Source organism: Camelus ferus, chromosome 5 (assembly GCF_009834535.1).
Source record: "Camelus ferus isolate YT-003-E chromosome 5, BCGSAC_Cfer_1.0, whole genome shotgun sequence".
NCBI classification, from domain to species: Eukaryota; Metazoa; Chordata; class Mammalia; order Artiodactyla; family Camelidae; genus Camelus; species Camelus ferus.
In genome coordinates this window covers 63,695,202-63,717,323 of record NC_045700.1, presented here as the reverse complement: position 1 = coordinate 63,717,323, position 22,122 = coordinate 63,695,202, and the positions used below count along the sequence as shown (strand labels likewise).

The following is a 22,122-nucleotide window of genomic DNA, read 5'->3' as shown; positions in this document are numbered from 1 at the left end:
ACAGTGTTGTATTAGTTTCTGGTGTACAGCATAGTGATTCAGTTATACATATGTATATTCCTTTTCATATTCTTTTTCATTATAGGCTATTATAAGTTGGGAGTTCAGGATTTGCAGATACTAACTACTATATATACAGTAGATAACAAAGTCCTACTGTATAGCACAGGGAACTATATTAAACAGTGTTTTTATAATTTTGACAAATAATTGTGCATTTTGAAAGTGTGAGAGAGTACTTGAGTCCAGCATGGGCAAGATACGTGTTTTACTTAAAATGTTTTCGAGGTGATATTTAGATCATTCATAAAATAAATATTATATTATATATTTTCTGCATATTAATTCTTATAAATTTGAAAGTTCCAAAAATCTTAAGTTGATTTAAAATAACATAACACTCACGATTTGTATGTATGCATCTAGTGATAGTCAGGATTTAATAGATTACCCTATGTCAGTATCTGTGACTTCAGCATTATGGGTTATATATTTATTTGATGATAATTCTCTTAGAAGCTATAATTAGACCAAATTGTTAGCTATTAACTTGCCTTCATTGGATTTGTAATCTATTTTGAAAGACTTGTCTTCAAACTTGTATTTGAAGACTTGTGTTCTTGAAGATCTGTATACACATAGATATACAGAAGACAGGATGCTTTTAATGAACAATGAGAGGCAGAAACACAAAGCCAGAAAAGTTCAATGGAGGTTAAAAACAAAAGCTCTGAGACCTTTGTGTGTGTTACCTCACGTAAGTCTCAACTTGAGAGTTCTTAGAAGGTATGCATCCCTCCTGCATATTTTATAAACAAAACAGTGACTCACAGTGTTTAAGTACATTTTTCAAGATTTCAGGGGTAGTGCACACTGAAGCCAGGATTTGAGTTCGGGATATTCAGAATCCAAGGACAGCATCTTTGCTTCAATACATCCCAATGTCATGGGAGCCAAAGGAAGAGACAATTAAAAATAAATAAAATAAGAAGACACTTTCAGCAATATTTAGGTTTAGGGAGAGCAGAGAGGGAGTGAACTGAGCAGCAAGTCCACCAAATTTGATGATGGGGAGGTAAGAGTAGGAGCTAGACTATAAGGACCAAATGTGCAATGACAAAGAGAAAATAGGTAAATAGAGGAATTCTACTTAGGAAGTGACAAATTGTGTTTGCTCTTATTTTGTTATACTTCTCTTGTATTTCATAAAAATGAGACTCTTACTATATGGAAATTAATTCTGTGAATAGAAATTAATGTGAATATTATCTACCTATTTGCTCAGTGTATATAATAGTTGAAGCCACACAGTTTCACTCATTTTGTGATTATTACATGTATGCTAATAACATCCTCCAATTACACTGTAAATTCTGTTAGGGGAAATTTTAAATAGCGTAATGTCTTAATATGCTTTTATTATAAGAGTTTCTTAAGAGCTTTTGCTGATTTGTATGAGTAAAGAGTAGAATGTATTCACCATTCTAAAGTGTAGCATCAGTTCTGAAAAAGATAAAGATGGCTTTCAATTCTTATTTACCCTATTTTTTTGGGGAATTGGCCTTGCATATAGTAAAAATCCAATAATATTTGTTTGATAATGTGCCCATTAAATAAATGAAAAATATTCTTGGTAGAAAGTGAAAATCAGAATTTCTCAGTGATGCCAAAGAAGGGAAAAATTGGAATGGAGGAAGATGTATTACAATTCCTGGTTAGTTAAAGGGACCACAGAGCTGTTAATTGAAATGCGTAGTCTAAAATATAAACTCTGTGTTGGAAGACATTGTAAATCAGAATCTCTAGGTTTTCATTATTTAAGTGACTATATATTTACTAATTAGCTGGTAAGGCTCTGAATAAACTGTTTTCTAATAGAGGGGATTTATCTAATTTTTATTGTCAGAGATTATATACACTGGGGACATTATAATAGTTACATGGACATTATGAAATCTCTATTGCTTGTTGAGGACAAAAAGCCAAAATTTGCGATTAACACAATTATCCAAGTTTTCAAAACTGCAAATTTTTAAAAACGTTTTTATGAAAAATATTAATAAATATGTACAAGTGTAGAGAAGGCTCTGATTTACTTAAACAGCAAAGAAGATTAAGGTAAAAAATATAGAATTATATTTATAATACAGAGATTTATATTTCTCTAGTGACCTTAAAGTGCATTTCTATTATAATACAGGTGGAAAATAATCACTATTCTATTTTTGTAGATGGTGAAACTGAGTCACACAGAGGTGTGTGTCATACTTTATGTCATACCAGTCAGAGGAAAGCAAGAAATCTAGCCCAGGGCTTCTGCCTTCAATTCTAGTCACTAACCCTTTTCAAAAGCGTCTTTGTAGAGATATGACTTTTAAATCAGACAGCTGGAGATCAGTTCCTCCTTAGCTGTCAAGTTGTGAGCTGCGTGTTTTCCTGCCTGAATTGTTGACCCCACTTAGAGCAGAAGCGTTGTAAGAGATGTGCCCTTTTCTAGAACTCTTGTGGGGAAAACATGGGAGCCTGGCAGGGAGAAAGCTTTGGCGAGTCACCTTTAAAAGACGCAAATAGAATTTTCAAGGGCATAGAGAGCTAGGATAATAAGAATTCTCTTTTTAGGTTTTTCTGTATTTATAAGACAGTATATTATAAATATATATACATATATACATACATATACATTTATTTTTTATTTAGATAAAATGCAGATGCCTCCATCTCTCAGGTTAATGCAGGAGTGAGTTAAAAATTCCTGAAGTGTACAATGGAAATTAAATTTAGGCGGAATAGTCGACCTGAACTATTATTACAAAAGCTAGGTAATCACTCACTGACCCCAGAATATTTTCACCTGCTCGTTCATACCTTAGGTACCTTCCTTGGGGGAGAAGTCCACGAGTCCCCTGGAAGATGAAGTGGGTGATGCCTTTCCCTGGGAGTGGGAGGCAGTGGCTCTGCCTTCTGATAGCAGAGTAAATGCCTGAGTGACCACTGTCTCCAGGAGATCGTTTGCGATTTGCAGGGAGTACAAAGTATGGTGGTCCTCACCACCTCAAGGCCTGGAAACAGAATTGCTGCAGAGAGAGGGAAGAGACTTAGAAGAGCTGGGCTGCGGGGGCCAAATTTGGGCAGCTTGCCGGTTTTGTTCTGCTTAACTCCTTGCTGCTTCTCCTCCTCCTCTTCGCTTTCTCCTTGCTTGTGCGTGCTCCCTCCCTTTTCCCTCATCCTCTGGCGTTTGTGTTTATGAAGCACTCGTTACCTACTTCCACTGTGCTAACCACTTGCCACGTTTATCTTTACCCGACTGATGAAATTTTTTTTTTCTGGGGGTAGTTGGAGCCTGACTCTAGATTTGGCCGTGGTATCGGCCTATCTAAGGTGGAAATAGACAGGCACTATTTGCCTGTGTAGGCATGTTACGATAATGTAATGGCCATCACATGGCTGTGTGACGTTGCACTTACTGCCTCCTTCCCTGCCTACCACTTATCTTAAGCCAACAGACCGACTTAATTGACCATCCCTTGCTCTAGGTAGCTTGAAGAGTGAGCTACTCAATTAGTTCTCGAGTATATAGTCAGTAGTATGAAATAGACAAGAATTTTTGCTATCATGGATATTAATGTGCAAAATATATTCATATGTCTCAGATTAACATAGATCTAGTGTGACATGTGAGCAGGAATTTAATTCTAGAATTTTTCCACATCCTCATAGAGGTGGCTTCTTATTTTTCCCCTTTCCAGAAAAGGCTTCAATTTTCTCATTCAAGAACTAGAAAAATTTGGTCAAAAATTATTCCTATATATGTTACTTTTAGCAAGAAAAAAAATTCTATGCAGTAGTTATCAGTAGATAGGCTTCGGTTAAGAAACTCATTTTAATAATATGCTAAGTAATAGTTTCTAGAAGTCAAAGAAAGTTATATATTGAAAGTTATACATTTATTGCTTGGACAACATATGTGATATTTGGAAAACTACTCTGTGGAAACATGACTTGCTTTAAACAAAGATGATGGAGAAATTTTAAAATATAGGACTTCTAAATACACTTATTTGTGAAATAAGAAATTTTAAAACATCAAAGAATGCTCATTCGATCTCAGTTGTCTACTGAGGCCTCATGATCTATATCTATACACACACACACACACACACACACACATGTACACACACATATGTATATGCATATATATATATATATATATATTTTTTTTAATCTGCTGGATTTAAATTCCAGGCATATAACAAACCTATCTTCATGAGAAAACCCAGGATTTTGCTTACTGAATCATCCTCTTAATTTTTGGAAAAGAATGCAGAGAATGTATTTAAAATTATAAATAAATTTGCTGAGTAGAAATAACAGAAGCAATATTCTATAGTATAGACTTTGCCTTTTAGCTCAATCTGGTCAGGTAAATGCTATTCAGTTAGTAGAAGCATGCTCTTTTGAATGTAACAGAACACTTTCTTATACACTAATAGACAGGACTTGCTACTGTGATTAAGTGGTTTGCGTTTGTTTTTCATTGTTACCGAATCAAGTGCAGAGAAAGTCACAGCATTCTCAACTGAGAATACTGAGATGCAAAATGTGATTTATTAAGGATCAAAAATTATGATTAACCGAACCTCTATTAGGTTATTTTCCCCAGTTTTATTACTTGGTTATTTATAGAATATAATTATGCTGTTATAATCAATAGTATATAAATGGCCTTACCATTTTGAAAGTTATACAACAGTATTTCTGGATTTTTGGGATTACTCAAGATTGGTAAGAAATGAACATAGGATTCAGGAAGTTAAAAATTGCCTACTTAACAATAGCTACAGTGTTAATTTCTCATAAAGTTTTCTTCTTCATTTTGATTTTGTTGCTGTTAATAGCCTTTAAGGTGAAGTATAATCTTAAGTGTGTCATCCCTTGAAAATCAACACTTGGCGGCTTTATAGCATTATTGTGGTAGTGCCAGGTGGACCCACATCCTAACAGAGTCTTTTCACGCTGGCGTGGTTTCACTCAGACATCAGATCTAGGTATTGTTTGTCCTGGACATGAGAGAGAGACCGAGGTTTTCTTTAATTCCTCCAGAGACCTCATTTCTGTACAGACATAAGGCATGGTGCTCTCAAAACTTAAGAGAAAATAGTAGTATTTACCCAATTGCTTGGGTTTTATCCTTTGCTTTTCTGAACGCTGCTGCTGCTTTTGAAAATTGTCTTGCATTTCTCTCAAGGTAATAACCTGTCTCCTTGAAAAAAAAGATGTGAAGACAAATAACTCCTCCACTTGATTGCATTATTGTGATTGTGGGATGGTCTTGAACCTGTGAAATGCCAAAAGTAATCAGTGAAGCCCCGCAAAACTCAGGGGAAATGCCAGTGAGGGGTCTCAGGACAGAGAACCTACATCTTACACGGTTCTCTTTCCTTATTAAAGCAGGTGTCATTACCAAGCATCAGGCCTAGTGTTTTTCTCAGCTTCTGCCTTCTGGGGGAGTTTTTAAAAGAAGATAATAATAAAATGGCAAGCTCATCCCGTAATTGTAGGCCAAGTGGAGTGCTCATTTTCACATTAGAGCTTGTGCAGTCTGGAGGGAAATTTGTTTAGCATGACTTGTGAGTTGGTGGATCAGATAAAAGCCAGTCAAGTGGAAGAGAGGACTGCGAAGTGCGCGGGCTCCCCTGGTAATTGCGATGCTGCAGGCGTGCCTCTGGTCGGCTAATAGATTTCCCCAGCTCCTCTACGCCAGGTGAAAATTTCCTTATTAAGGGGAATTTATTCCATTTCCTTTTATCATTTATTATTGAGGACTAAGTGTGAGTGGAGGAAGTTTCAGAGATGACAGGGTAGAATTTTAAACAACAACAACAAAATCTGCATCAGAAGTTGAAGAGAAAGAGGAGAGAGGCTTGTATTGTTTATAAAACCAGAGAACTGACGGGAGACTTCTCGCTGTAGAAGCTGAGCCATGCTGTCTAACTGTTAAAAGATAGATGATGGCAGAGCGTGTGAACGTCTGATTGTCTGATTTTAAGACGTTTTTGCCTCCTCTAAAATTTCAGACTGTCATTTTGTGCTGCTAAGTAGAGAGAAACTGAACATTATGAAAAGGCCAGCCTCACAGCTATTTGGCTTTTCTTTGTTTTATTGTTTAGAGTCTATTATGCGGTGATGCAAGTGTAACCTTTGAAGAGTCTGCCCTTGAACTCTGAAAGCAAGGAAAGCTGGTAGAGGAAGGAAAAGTTGTATATGTAGCATATTTTAGAGGACACAGTTCTGAAATATGAATTTAATGTGTGTTCAAAGGAGTAAAGAAACACAGACATACTAGTACACACAACTACATATCAAATAATGGAAGGATAAGGTATTTATTATACATATTGTGAAACTGTGTGCTTTAGTGCAGTATGCTGCTTTCAGCTGAGCACATTTCTTGCTTGGTGTAATGCTCCCTTGATTTACAATATAATATAAATACAGCAGTCCCTACTGAGGCTTCAAAAAGCAGTTTTGAATTACAAATTCAGCGTTTATCTTTCTTTTGGTGGTTATTCTGTTTTGAGTTGGTTCCATATTAAGGTTTTCATTTTCCTTTGAAACAACAGACATATTATAGCCGTGTCCCTAACATAAGCTTTTACCTAGTTTGATTTAAAAAAAAAAAATCTCCCTCTGATGGAAGTCCTTTTTAGCAGACAAAGTGGAAGGCAGCCCGATATGGGCAGATAAAGATGAGGAGCATGTATCTAAATCTCCACATTGTTAAATGAGCTTTATGTCCACTTAAGATTATTCATCTTGTATTTGACTCTGTAGAGGTTTAACCTTATCTAAATCACTGGCCCAAAGCTAATGAATCGTGTCTTCAAACTATCTCTTCTTTTATTTTATTATAATGGGACTTAAAATAAAATTTTGTATCAGAACAAGTAGGGAATAAAGTGAATTTTCTTCTGTATGTAGTGACATGCCAGCCAATCTTGTGTTATGCAGAAGCAGTGGAGACAGGGATCGAGGGAAATGTAGAGACAGGCCACGTGCATCCTGTCTTGGACTTAAGGGTACCCTGCAGAATTATGACAGCACTGAATGTGGGAAGAAGGATTCTAACTTATGTCTGTAATTGCCATGGTGGGTCAGAATCAACACCTGTTTTCTAAGTGAGGAGGATTGCAAAATGCTTTGCACTATTTCATGATTATGTCTGAAGAGTTGAAATTAATAACCAAGAGGCCAAGAATGAAAGACTATAGAAGATCTATCCTTTTGAACCTCATAGGAACACACCTACCCAATATTTGCATTCAAGTTGAGATAGATGAATATGAATATAGTTATATGTCATTCCAATTTAATACACCTTATTTTTAAGATGTTTAAAATATCATATCATGCTATTGATCTAGTTATTTAAATACTGAACAAAAGTTAAAGCAGTTTTTGGCTCACCAAGAAAATATTCTGAGAATCAGCTTAAAACATGGACTCTGCAGGTCTCCCTGTAGCATCTATTGTAGAACTCCCACCTGGTATGATTTGAGGTGGTACCTATGAGAAATAGTTTTCACCCCCATTCTGAAATTGTATCATTCATTAGTCATTATTTTGTGTTACTGTTGCTTTTCTCAGGCGTCCCCTTTAAATAATGAAACCTTTCTGAGGTGCAGATGCTATGGGGAGTGGTAATGATTGAGTTAGTCTTAGTGACAGAGATATTTTTGCTACCAGAGCTGAACACAAAATTAGTTCACTTTACTTTTGTATGCACAAGGCCAATTCTATCAATCAGCCTTCCTTTTTCTTTTCTTTTTTTAAATTTGTTTGTTGCTAAGAGTCCAATTTTATCTGTTGGATGGAGGAGGAAGACGTTGTGTATTTGCTGGAGATGTCTTTGTATGCTCTATTGGACTCTTTTGCTGGGAAAGAATAAGAGGAATTACGCATATTTCAGCAATAGAAAAGATTATATTGCTGAATGTGGACAAAACAAATGCAAATTTCCTGCATCCCTAATAGAAATGTGAGGAATCTAAATGGTTTCTTTTTTGTTTGTTTAGTAGCATTATTTGTAGTTTTATTTAAAGCAATATGGCAGCCTTTGAAGAATTGACTGATCACCCATATAGGAAGAAATAAAAATCATTCAAAGCAAAAAAAAAAAAAAAAAAAAAATGACAAGAGAGCCAAAGATAAGTACATTACTTCTGGTTGTCTTTGGACTTGGAGAACTTGCATGTATGCTAGTCCTTAGTCATAGTTATAGGTGTGATGGTTCTTTTCAACGCATGTTTCCTAAGTGTGTCTGGCCCATTGTTGTTCAGAGTTAGAGTTTAATCATTTTAGTTAGTGTGAGCTGTGGACACAGTAACATAACAGATTTTTTTCCGCAGATAGTTTTTTGGAATAATAAAGAAATGTTTTATTGAAGATCTATTTATTTATTGCTTTTTTTTTTTCTTTTACTGACTATCACACAATGATGGGAAAAATAATCTAGCAGGTAGCTAGAAAAACCTTTGGGTAAGAATTGGCTCAATGTTATATGTGCAGTATTTCCCCACCCAACTCAAGCTTTATACCTATGTTTTTAATAAAATCGAAGTTCACAGAGAAAACGTGTAGCCTTTCCACACACAGGTAGACATCACTATGATTTGAAACCTTTTATGAAACTCATGATTACAGATACTTATGTAAAAAGAACATTATCCAGAATTTTAATTTAGGAAAATAGCTTATTTGTCAAACACTTCCACTCTGAGGGTGAATGCACGCTTGCCCATAATCAAATAAGCAATTGGTTTAGGAACATAGTCTTGGCAAGGAAGGTGGAAATGTACATTTCTAAAATCAAATAAGAACAACAAAAAATCCTTCCTCTGCTTTTGTCTCAATTTTTTTTTTTTTTTGCAAAACTAAAGGCAAACACCATAAATTTGGGTGTTTCAAGGGCCCTCAGAAGCTCAACAGTCACCCGCTGGGTAAAGCCTTTCTAGACTTCCCTAGTGGAACTTAAACCTTCCTCTGAGCCAATCTCCTCTCATACACATTTCTCTCATAGCACCTCTCACTGTGCTAGCAGAGAAATGGCTTTTGTTTGCCTTCTGATATACTCTGACCTGCTTAAATGGAGAGATTTGATATTTTCTCTCTCCATCATTAAAATATGTAGGACAGTGCTCTGACACACAGAGCTTATCCACTAAGTGTTAAAGCACTGATGTAGGAAAAACGGTGAGTGTGGCCCCACCTTCACCATCTGCAATTTCCCACTAACTCTTTCAGACAACAAATCCTCAGTATGTTGCCTGTACCTGCCATGCCCATTGCTGCCTCAAATTACTGCAAATACGGTTGTTCCTGCCTACAGTACACCTGTCAGCCCCTTTTCTGTATAAACGTGCACTTGCTTTGTGGCTCTGTTCTCACCCCTCTTCTGTTCCAATATGTCTCAAGTACAACCACTCACATGATTATCTCTTTTCTCTGACCTCACATTGTACCATGTAGCTTAGCTCTCCATAAAATGTTTGGAATCACTCTTTACCACTGCATTGTTTCAAACATTGTTTTGTGTCTTCTTGAACAGCATTGTCTAGTAGAAATTTCTGTGATGATAAAATATTCTATAATCTGCACCATCCCGTATGTGGCTATTAAGTGCTAGAAATGTGACTAGTGAAAATGTGGCTCCAAATAATTTAAAGTGTTTAAAATTAATAAACATCTAAATTTAAATAGTCACGTGTGTGGTTACCATATTGAACAGCATAGTTCTAGAGCGTGCCGCACAGTGCTTGACACACAGTAAGTGACTAATAATACCTAACAATAAGATTGTGTTCAAGAATTTGACAGGAAGATGTGTTGCTCAGGGAGAATGCTTATCAAATCCTTGGGAAGATTAAAAAATCAAATGGGAATAGAAAAAAAGAAGTTAAATTCATCAGGAGGAATAATGGATTTGAGAGACAGAAGGGAATTTAAGCACCATAGAAAAAGCAAATTGACTGGGAAGAGCTGTAGCTTCAAAAATTCAAACTAACACTGATATCAGAAAGCCAGAGAAGTAGCTATTAAATACACCAGCTTGATTCTCTCATCTGAAAACTCAGAATATGAATTAATTAAATTAAGAGATTGGAGGATAGAATTAACAAACTGCAGTAGTCTTAACTACATTCTATTAGCAGAATTTCAATGATAATATTTTATGTATTATTAGATCTTCTAACACACTGTTACATTTTAACTTCATTGTATTGACTATCAAACTGTTATAATTGAATTTTATTGCTTGCAATAGCTTGGCCACAATTATTTCGTTAGAGATTTTTTACAATAGTATTTAGTTCTTCTGTGCTTTGGCTTTTGGCAAATTATTTTGTGTACATTTTGAATTCTAGTTATAAACTGGTTTCAATAACTTCTTTGTCTTTTCTATAAAATAAAAAAGCTCTAGAGTTACAGTTTTCTTCATTCATGTGGTAAATATTTATTAAGTGCTGCTTGTGGACCAGACAGTGTGCTAGGCTTTGGAAAAGATCTGGCAAATGAGCCAAATGTATTCTTTGCCCTCATGAACTTGATTCTAGAAGAAAAAAAAAAAAACTGTTGAATAAAAGCTAAGAAACATTACAAATACCAGGAGATGATGATATGCTACACAGTGTGGTTCCAATCATGCCCTTAGTTCTAAACAAAAGAGTCAGTTAAGAGCCCAGGAAGACCTGTGTGGGTTAGGGCAGACTGAGAAAGCTTCGTGGATGAAACTTGGCTTTAACTGACCCATGAAGCATGGCTGGGAGTTGGAGAGAACCTGGGTAGGTAACAGGAATACCAAAGGCATTCCAAGTGAGGGAAGTAACATGAATAAAGTCTACACTATGGAAATGAGCATGAAGAGAGTGAGGAGATAAATCTAGCTAGAGTAGAAAATATAATCATTAAACTACAAAACTATCTTCCAACATAGACAGATATGTGATACTAGTAAATAGAGGCAGTTTATGGAGGGGATACCCATTCTGATGCAATATTGGGATACCCAGGTGAAGAAATTCTCAAAGCTCATAAGGACCTGGAGCATAGGTCAGATATTGAAGAAGAGTCTATGGATTTGGAGGTCTTCAACTAGTTATCCTACTTGAGTTGATGACCTTGACTAAATTTAGGAAGGAGAGAAAGCAGCCAGATGAAAGAAGGTAGCACAAGATAGAGCTTTGGAGAAAAAAACAGTAAGTGGGTGTTGTGAGTAATAAAGTAGGGTGAGAAACAACTTACTAGAAGCCAGAGGAAAACATCTTTTTAAAGAATGGAACATCAGAATGATCATATACTGACAGGTTGAGGAGATAAAATTGAGAATGGGCTCCTGAATTTAGTAAGAGGGAGGTCCCTGATTATTTTTGAAAGAGCAAATTCATTAAGACAGTAGGTTCAGAAACTACTTTTCAGGAAATAAGAAGAGAGAGGGTGCTATGGTGTGAAAGTAGACAACTACACATTTGAGAAAGTGAGCATTGCAGATAGTAGACTTCATAGAGGCTAGAAATGTAGTGGGTTATTTGTGTTTTTTTAAAAGATAGGAGATCTAAACATGTTGAAGATGGAAAGTAAGGAGCCTTGTGTGACTCTGAAGTTGAATAGTTCACTGCTTATCGTGTTTGGTCTCAGTGCGAATCGCTCTTTTTCATTAAATCCTAGTGAGTCCATTGCAGAAGAAACACTGAAAAATGCAAAGGAGATTGGGTTCTCAGACAAGCAAATTTCAAAATGCCTTGGGCTGACAGAGGCCCAGACAAGAGAGCTGAGGTTAAAGAAAAACATTCATCCTTGGGTTAAACAGGTAAAGGATTTTTTCTTTCTTCTTAGGATTTCTTGTGTGAAATGTAGGCACCAACTCATAGAACCATTTTCAATAAAAATTGGGGTGGAATTCGAAAGTGACTCTACTTGTCCGACTGACACCTATGGTGTGACCTCTTTCATTCAGCACAGGATTGGTGTATGCTGAAAGGGAAAAGGATGAAGGGGCACTGAGAAATAAAAGGAAGACTGAGAACTTGGTTTTCTTGGCCTAAATGAAAACAAAAATCAAAATGACCTCTCCTCTAGTTTTTGACCCATGTGCAAAAATATCAGTAGTAAGAGAAATCCTTAGTGTAACAGAAGGACTTGAAGAGCCCTGGTGTAGTGGCTGACCCTCTTGAAAAGCACAGTTATCTCTTTTTGGCACTAACATTTTACAGGATAATACTTTATTTTAAGTGCCCCATCGTTATGGTTCATTTAGTATTCATTGTGATAAGGTTGGGCATAATGAGCTCATCTAGTATTCATGACAATCACGCAAGAACTTGCATAGGTGCACCATTGTGATTTTTTTTTTTTTTTTTTTTTTTTTTTTTTGGCCTTTAGTAGAAGAGATGTCTTGGCTTAAAGTACCACCAGCTGGTTTTTGTCCTTTAAAATCATTGACTTTTCCCTGTGAGCTCAGGGGGCACATGCACACCCTTTGGTCTCAGGCTTGATGCTGAATATTTTGTATTCAGCAATTATTATCTTTCTCCCTCCTCACCTGTCTTACATTAGCTTGCCCTGTTGCCCAAATTCTTGCTCACTAAGCTGAGCTCCTGGCCCTTGAGAGCTGAATTGATTCACTTTTTCCAAATATGTTCAATGAGATCTCGTCCCCTACCCTTCTTCCCCATGCTTTGCGATATTTATGTCATCCTATTGCTCAGTGCCATAGGTAACTTAAATCCTATGCATTAATTTGCAAACCAAAGACATCCTTACATATAGGTCATTTTGTCGTGATTTTTAGATGTTATTTGCAACTGCTTTAGACAGCTGGCTTTGTAAGTTTTCCTGGTAGCCAGTTGACTAGGACTACTTTGTTATGTTCATGAGAGGTACTATTGCAATGATCCAGTAATGCTCTGGAATGTGTATTGTTATTCACTGCTCAAGTGACAACAAGATTGTTTCATTGTCTTCTTCTTCCCTCTCACTGTCAGAATTAGAAAGCAATGGGATTGTACATACCTTTTTCTTGTTTTTACACTTGACAGTAAGAGACATAAAGGAATATGATGCAGAACAAAAAGAAATCCACAAGCATTCTTGAAAAACAATTATAACAAAGGGAGTAAAAATCCCTATCTATCTATCTATCTATCTATCTATCTATCTATCTATCTATCTATCTATCATCTACTATCTATCTATTTATTTTCTGTTGCAGATTGATACACTGGCTGCAGAGTACCCCTCCATAACAAACTACCTCTATGTTACCTACAATGGTCAGGTAGGAATGGCCAAATTTCTGTATGCAGAAAGCTCTAGATTTAGCTTTAGATGGAGGAATATGTATATTTTTGTGTCTTTGTTTATCTAGTGACCTTGATAATAAAAATGACATCATGTGGGTTGGATGTAATGGTGTGTTTCTGAACTCAATCTTTTAAGAACTGCCTTAAGATAATAAACTCAAACAAGTAAAAAAATAAAGATAATGGTTACATGAACATATAATTATGCTGTGTTCTTATGACGATTTAATTAGAAACACTGAATAATATTTTTATAAGTAGTGCTTGTGTAAGACTTTATACTTCTGGGTTCCCAGAGACTGACAGAGGAAGCATATCAATAAGAGGAAGAATGGGAAAGACATACTCAAAGACAGGACACATAGTTTAATTAGAGGGAAGAATAACGCCACAATTTCCACATCTTTCACTTTTCTTCCCCTTAGGAGCATGATATCAATTTTGATGAACATGGAATGATGGTGCTGGGCTGTGGTCCTTATCACATAGGTAAAGTGATAACTTGTGTTTACACAGGACTTTACAGTTTATATACTACCTTTCACACATGTTAATTCCATTATTCTAAGAACTATGTAAAATAAATGCTGTCGTAATAAATATTTTACAAATCAGGAAACAGAGGTTCAGAGAGATGAAGCCCACATTTATGCAACTATTAAGTGGTAGAAGTGGGACTCAAGTGTGGGTCTCAGCTACACATTCCATCCCCTTTCATTTCACCATGCCACCCCTGTAACATTTTCATCTATATTTGCTCAAGAACTTTATACATTAGCCAGAAATTGTATTTGTAGATCTGATCTCTGGCCTCCCATATGACTTCTGTTGACATCAGATGCAAAGAGCAATTCTCATTGGTGCACAGGCAGAGTATTATGTAATTTAAAGTGTTCTCGCCGGAAATTGTTATATTTCTTCTCCAGTCACTTGAAGTTAGATATTCAATAATGAATCAAGGTCTATTACTCTTACAAAGTATATGTTTAAATAGACAATGATATTTTTCTACACATGTATTTAGTCTCTGCAAAGTTTTCTAATACGGAAATGATGGCATATGATTGAAATGTATATAGTTTTATTTTGTTTCTTTATCATAGCTTATTTTAGTTTTTACAATTAAGTGCTTCGGGATATGGTAGCCTACCAACTTTTGGTCAAATCTTGAAGTAGGCCAGAAGTGTTTATACCTTTGCCACTTTAGTTATCTTATGGCTAAGTGACCTAGACACCTTCACCAGGATCTACCCTTCTCTTCTCTAGACCTTTCTTCCTTCCACTTCAAATTTTACCTGATTTATACAACAGTTCTGCATTACTTTAGGGCCTGGAAAAGATTAGCAGAGCTAATAATCAAGTGTGTACTTAATTGATAGTGAGATTTAACATGTTACTATATTTGGATAAGTTATTATTCTGACAAGAATTTTTAGGAGACAAAATCCTAATGCAAAGGATTAGTACAAATCCTGGAACTTTCAGTTCTATGGCATCCCAGTAGAGGTGATATTTTGAGGCAGTTAGGCTATTATTATACTTCAGATTACTTCCTAGAAGGTCACTTACTCTGCATGGGGTGGCCTTGCCAAGCTTAAAAGGATATGCTTGGAAAGGCCAGGACTTTCCAATCAATCAAGATATGTCAGAGCTGCAAGGCACCTCAGGGATCATTGGGTTTGGCCCTCAGACAGCAGGGTAAGTGGGAGGACTGAAACAAGAACTCAAGTATTCTGATCACTAACTTAACTACTTTTGTGCACTGGAGGTCAATATGTTCACTTCGAGTTCCTTTTCAGTAAATGAGATTTTTTTTTTAATCATTACCATTGTCTCCCATTAACTTTGAGGTTCTGAATGCTTCAAATATGAAGATTACGTCTTGCAGAATTTAGCATATAAAACAAGCCAACCTGGCATTGTTGTTTAATTACTCCCTGTTTTTCCTACTAATAATACAGTGTGCATCACAGAGCTGACATTTATATTTTGGAGTTTTAACAGTTGAACTGAAAGGCTAAAGGGTGTTAGCTCCCTTAGCCTGGACTGACTGGCAATATATTTCTGCTTCTCTTTGTGTTGTAACTTTATGCTTCTCTTCCCCGTTCCCCCAATCTCATTGTCTCCGCAGGCAGCAGTGTGGAATTTGATTGGTGTGCTGTCTCCAGTATCCGCACACTGCGTCAACTTGGCAAGAAGACAGTGGTGGTGAATTGCAACCCTGAGACCGTGAGCACAGACTTTGATGAGTGTGACAAACTATACTTTGAAGAGTTGTCTTTGGAGAGAATCCTAGACATCTACCATCAAGAGGTAAAAAAAAGAAAAGAATAAAGAAGAAAAAATATATGCAGTGCGCACTTTATATACATGCATTCATGTATGTAGATTTATATTACAGTTCCCCTTAGGAGAAAGAGCTGCATTGTCTAATTTAGTGGTGAAACTCTTAAAAAAAAAATCACCCCAGCCTGAGATTCTTGAGGCCCTGGCACAGAGAGATTATTTTTCATATAAAATTCACTTTTTCTTTCTAAGCGTTCCCACTGAAAATTCTTCTTGGTAAAAATGTACCAGACACATATTAACTCACACAAGGAAGCCCCAGTAAGTATTTTGCAAAGCGATTTAATTGGTCATCTTGATGTAACGATAAGCAGCCTCTCTCTAGTGCAGGTGCCGTTGCGGCTTAATGATGACCAGTTCCCGGAGGAGACAAGTCAGTCCTTCACAAAGGACCAGTTAATTCTTTGTGCCATCAGATGAGACCATTAGTCTTCAACTCCAGATCGATGAGTTCATTGTGAATGACTCTCGCGGTTGCCCTTCCACCTGCATTCCAGCACTATTGACTGTCTCCACTCACGTGATCGGAGGTTACAGTGTCTGTGGAGCAGGTTATCTCACCATTGAAAAATAACTACTTGAAATGTTTACAGAGTGTTGTTCAGTGGTTGTGCCTTTTGATGTCATTATACTTAGTTTCCTACTACAGAAAATCATCTTTCTGTGCAAAATATGGTCACTTAAGTAAAAAAAAATACTGACTTGGAGCCACAAGACTAAAATTCTTGACTTGAAAGTTTATTGACTCATACTAGTTACTTGTGTTTTCTGTGCTTCATCTTTCGTTGTTGTTGGCGAATCACATGAGTGTGAAAATGTGCTACACTGCAGGTACTCTGAAGGTAATATGAGATTTGTGGCTGAGATCACATTGCCAAGTGTAAAAGGACAGTGCCAGAACAATGTGTTGCTTTTATTATTGTGAAGAAAAATAGACAAATTTAGGACTGATGTATCGTTATTTTTTTCTATTTAGGCCTGGACTACGAATCTGTCAATATAATGAAACTAAACCATTAGGTAGAATATACACAATTTTTAGTTCTCTCTGTGACATGGTTTTTCTAATGATTTCTTTATTCCTTTTAAATACATAGGTGGGGATCAAAACGAGTCCATTCTGCAAATATTTCTTGAGCACATTTAAAAAATCAGATTCAGCAGAGTAAAGAGCTATAAAACCAGATCTCTGCCTTTAAGACATTAAAACCGGGACCCATGTTGTAATATGTGAAAAATTACATAATTGTTTTAAAAATATTAACAAGCTTTACAAGCAAGAGCAGCAGGTATTTTACACGTAATTAATCATTTCCCCATGAAATGGTTTAAGGAAAGATGAAGAACTCCCTTGACTGCCTATGGATTCAGTTATACATGGATGTTACTGAGGTTCTTTTACTATGACTGAATTCAGTGTGATAGAAAGAAATCAACTGGTCCTTTTTGAAGCTAATTGGCATTTATAGTGCTACTATACATAATAATATAATTTTAAATGTTACGTTGGAGAGCGTAAGAACAATATGCTGTTGACACATTCTTTAGGCTATCCCACAGGAAATGTTATATACCATATGCACAGATCATACACACGTACATACACATGTGTGTTTCCTTGTATAAGGTTGTTATGTGTCTTCTCTCAGCGGACTCTACAGGCATTGTCTTTCATAACTGGTGTCCCACGACCTTCAGGAGGCTGCCGTTATCCGACCTTGGATGCCCCTGGTGATGCTGAAGGCACTGAGGCATTCAGTAGTAAATTTGCAGAAAATTGGAAGCACATCTAAACTTATTTAAAAGCACACATTTGAGTTACTTAGAAGGGCAAAAGGCTCCCCGAAAGATACATAGCTACATGGGATGATAGAAAGTATGATGGGTCCCTTGGTCCGGGTCTCTTGGTCTAGTTCAGGACCAAGGCTGTTTCTATGGCATCAAAGAAGCACTGCTAAAGAAAACAGTAAGGGGAAATCAGAAAAGTGACATGGCCTGTGAGTAAAAGCAGGCTGCTTTGGAGGGAGGTCTTGATCAGAGGCTGAGTGAGAGAGGACGCTAGAAATGCTGAAGTCTCCTTCCCACTTGTTATTTTGTTCTAAATAGAGAGTGTTACAGGGATGTACCTCTTTGGCTGCTGACTTATTTTTTATACTTTATAAAAAGCAATCCCTTAAACTGAAGTCATTTATTCCTTATGAGTGTGTTCATGAGTTCTGCTCCCTGAGAAGACATTTGAATTTTTATTTTATTTTTTGTGTGTATGAGTGTGGAAAAGAGTCAAGAAAGTGAGATGTTGGTGTCTGCCATCTACAAGGCTTTCATGGATGGTATTTTGCTAGTTCACAATTTTCTTAGGACACTCCTTACAAGGAAAGAGATGTTCTCAAATTATTTTGAGGTACATGAGTTGAAAATTATTATGTTGTTTATAGAAGTTCCAACACTGTGCTTCCCTTTTATTAGACCTATTGTTAGTTCTGCTTCCTGGGCATAATTATGCAATAATCTCTATAGTTACAACAATGAATAAGAATCACCCACAGACCCTGTATTAACTTCACATTTTCCCTTTCTTTCTTTGGAGATTCATGGTTTGAAAAGTTACATAAACAAACAACATTAATTTCCATTTACTTCCAAGCCCTTTTTCAGAACTATTTCTTATTTCTTTTAGTATGTGTTTATTAAAAAGCAAATTGAATCTAAAGATACCAGGCAACATATTTGACACTTTATGATGTCCCTGTCTGATTTGAGTCTGATTATGTAATTTTTCTTGCTTTTACAGTGACTTAATTTACTAGATCATACCCATAAAGATGTACTCTGACTAGTGATTTAATTCTACTTTTAACACCTAGTACTGTATATGTAGACAATAGTACCTCTGTACCACAACTTGAGTTAAGTGAATGAAGGAGTGACAGACATTAACTGGTGATATGCAAAACCTGTCACGGAATGCATGACTCTAAACTAGAATTAGGGCTCATTCCTCACATTTAGTTTAATTGTAATTAAATATATTCTCAAGATTCTGCCTGAAATGTTAAAAATGTTTTGCTAAAATGTGAATTACTAAAATATAATGCATGATGCAACCTCACTGGCAGATGTGTAAACAGTGGACGTTTCTAAGTTAGAGATAATACATGAAATTACAAAGGCCAGGAGCTACTTTTTGATGAGGTAAATGATATTTCTGTTAGTAAGACACATTTTCTTACATTAAATTCTGTCTATAATACAGCAGTTAGTTTGTCTATAAAAATAAGGGCTGACCAAAGTGATTCGTGTCTAAGAGAAATCGAGATGTTCTCAAATAAATTTGAAATATTTTCTTTTCGTTCTTCACTCCTAAAAACAAATTTGTGTTGTGATTTCAGCTTAAAGATTATTTCAGACAACTTTTTGTGTGGTGATAGCTCTGTGATACCAAGTTCAAAAACTAGGAAACTAAGTTGGGTAAAAATGCTACAAGCAAATCTAGGGAAGATCGGTGGTACTTTGGGACCCCAGTGGAATTATTTTAGGCCTAAAGTATTTAGAAATCTGTGAAACAAATCTGAATTTTAGAATTCTTTATTTCAGTAAGTCACTTGAAACTGTTTAAGTGTAAATGATTATGAAATAAAAGTAATTTATCTGAATGAGATACCAGGTTCTTTTCCCTAAGTCCCTGCAAGTTCTGTGCTTGGAGTTGGGGCCAATTTAAGATATGATTCTTCCACAAAACTCTCCTCTATTAACTTTATCCGACAAATATGTTCTATTCTACTGAATTCCCTTTGCTGTATGGGCAAAACCTGCACTAAACCATAACACCATTACTCTAAAACATTCCTATGGACGTGATTTGTCTTCCAAGCGATGGTCTTTATTTCTGGAAGTCAATGATGAATATAAGGCTTTGCAGGGAAAGTTTTTCTATCTACCGCTTTCCCAAAAGAATGTTTTAGAAATAGCTCTTCTATCCTCTTAACCTTCACCACCTTTGAAACCAGCCAGGAAATCAGCTTTAAAGATTTGGTATATTAGTTAAGCATAGCTGCTTTACAATATGTAGAATTGACTTCAAGTAACTCTGTTTGCTAGATAAGAAAAATGGGCAAATCCTTTCACCTTCACCAAGCCTCAGTTTCTTTAGCTGCAAAGTGGGGACAGTGACGACTGCCTCAGAGTGATACCATGAAGGTCAAAACATAGTCCAGAGTGTGGAGAAGGTACTTAATACATAGTAGCAGCTTATATTATTATTTTTTTGAGTTGCTAATTTATTGAAAAATAAAATTCAATTCCATAGGGTTATTTTAGAACATACTGATATATTTATTAATTAAAGGATTTTTATTAAACTTTAAGCTCCTCTTTAGTCCAATTGACTCATATTTGCTCCTAGGTGGCTACTTCCCCCTCAGTTTTAGAATTTATTTTGAAGTCTTTCACATAAGAGATTTTTTGTATATATTTAATTCAGGAATTAGGGGGTTTTTTGCCTCTAAAATCTTAACACTGCTAATAAACTAAAGAAAATATGCAAATAACATATTATTATAGTTAAGAGAATAATTCTTAGGAAAAGGTTTGCAGAAAATGGATACTGAACATAAATAATGGTAATAAAAGTAGCTTAAGTGTACCTATAAATATGCAGAAATGTGGATAATTATTTTCCATTCTGTTTACAACGTACTTAAGTACTCAATTGCAGGGTATTTGCTTAGGCAGTACACAATTTCTCTCATCAGAGAAATTAGTTTCATCCCTTTTAGAAATATTTCAGAATAATTTCAAATAATCACAAAATACATTTGGCACATGTCTTTTATTTTGGCAATTTTAGTATTCATTAGTAGGTCATTAAGGCAAACAAATTATGCCAAGATCAATGGCCTATCAGGTATTATAATATTTTGATATTAATAATAATGTCTTACTTATACACTTACATAACACCTTTAATGTTTATTATCTTATTTGATCTACACACATAGGAACCTTATGAAGTAGGCAGGTGTTATTATCCTAATTTTGCAGACAAGGAGATTGAATCTCAGGGAGAGTTTCACGGAGGTGACCAAGAAGGGACTTACAACTCCAAATCCAATTCTCCACCATCCTGCATTGGCTCACCCCCACCTCTATAACACTAGTCTTGAGAAAATTTGAGATTTGGTGGGCTTTAAAAAAAAAATCTTGGTGTTTTGATTGCTCATAGAAGGTTAAGGTTAAAGATTCAGGGACTGCTTGTAAGGCAAATAGTAAGGAAACAGGAACTAAAATCAGTGATGGGTATAGAAGACAACTGCCAAGGCAGCAATGAAGGAGAGAGAATGTCAAAATGAGAGGTAGGATTTAAACGGGACTTTAGGTATAGTTAGAGTTTAGAAAAGTGAAAGGAGAAGGGAGAAAGGATACAAGGCAAGGAGAGGCTGAGTGATGAGAAAGCTTGCTGGTGGGAATGCATGTAAGTGGGGACAGTGAGTAGGTAGTGTCCTGGGGCTGAGTAGAGTGATCATGGATAAGATCTGAAAGTCTTAGTGGCCCTGGTGGTACTGAGTTAACACTTTATCCTTCAGGCAAAGGCAACCTCTGGAGAACTCTGAGTATAGGAGTAACTTGGTGAAGCGATCTTACAGGTGATTGGTCTGAATGTGAAGTCCAGGGGTGGAAAGGAGCAGGAGAGGTGAATGTGACAAGGAGATATCTGCATCCATTTCGGAAATTACAACAGTAGTTCAAGAATTGGTTATTATGTAAAGTGCGGGATGGAAATATTCATTGGCTTGATTTTCTTTTTCTAATTGCCACACACGTAGATGCCACACATTTATGTTCAGTTGTATGGAAGTCGTACATGGTAATCATGTATAGTCATATGGGAGTCTTACAAAGATTTTAGCAGGTAAGTGCCTGGACAGTCAGAACTTGCTGTTTATCTCTGTGGCATAGCTTCATGTTACCCACTGATGGGAGTGATGGAAATGTCACCATCACATTCAGCATTTTCAGGAAGGAGATGGAGGCAGTATTAGCACAGTTGTACATCATCCAGTGGCTGATATTGAGGACATATTTTTCAGGCCTGTGGTGGTTGCATCATATCCGTTGGGGGCCAGATTCCAAACAACCTGGCAGTCCCCCTCTACAAGAACGGTGTCAAGATCATGGGCACGAGCCCTCTGCAGATCGACAGGGCTGAGGACCGCTCCATCTTCTCAGCTGTCTTGGATGAGCTGAAAGTGGCTCAGGCGCCCTGGAAAGCCGTTAACACTTTGGTAAGGAGAGAGACACCTGTCTGTTTTTAATGCTCCCTTTTGAAGAGCCATAACCTGAATGTTCACTACTGCAGATGTTAACTACAGGGCAGATAGAATGCACTATGCTTGGTGAATATACTTTCAAGTCGCTGTATTTC

At 36.4% G+C, this 22,122-nt stretch overlaps 1 protein-coding gene across 1 annotated transcript in view; it reads left to right on the top strand.

The window, feature by feature from the left end:
- CPS1 (carbamoyl-phosphate synthase 1) overlaps positions 1-22,122 on the top strand; it is a 124,109-nt gene that overhangs the window by 72,450 nt on the left and 29,537 nt on the right. The window contains 5 exon segments of the mRNA XM_032479946.1: positions 11,722-11,863; positions 13,265-13,330; positions 13,781-13,844; positions 15,487-15,668; positions 21,788-21,982. Of these exon segments, the coding sequence (XP_032335837.1) occupies positions 11,722-11,863; positions 13,265-13,330; positions 13,781-13,844; positions 15,487-15,668; positions 21,788-21,982 (649 nt within the window).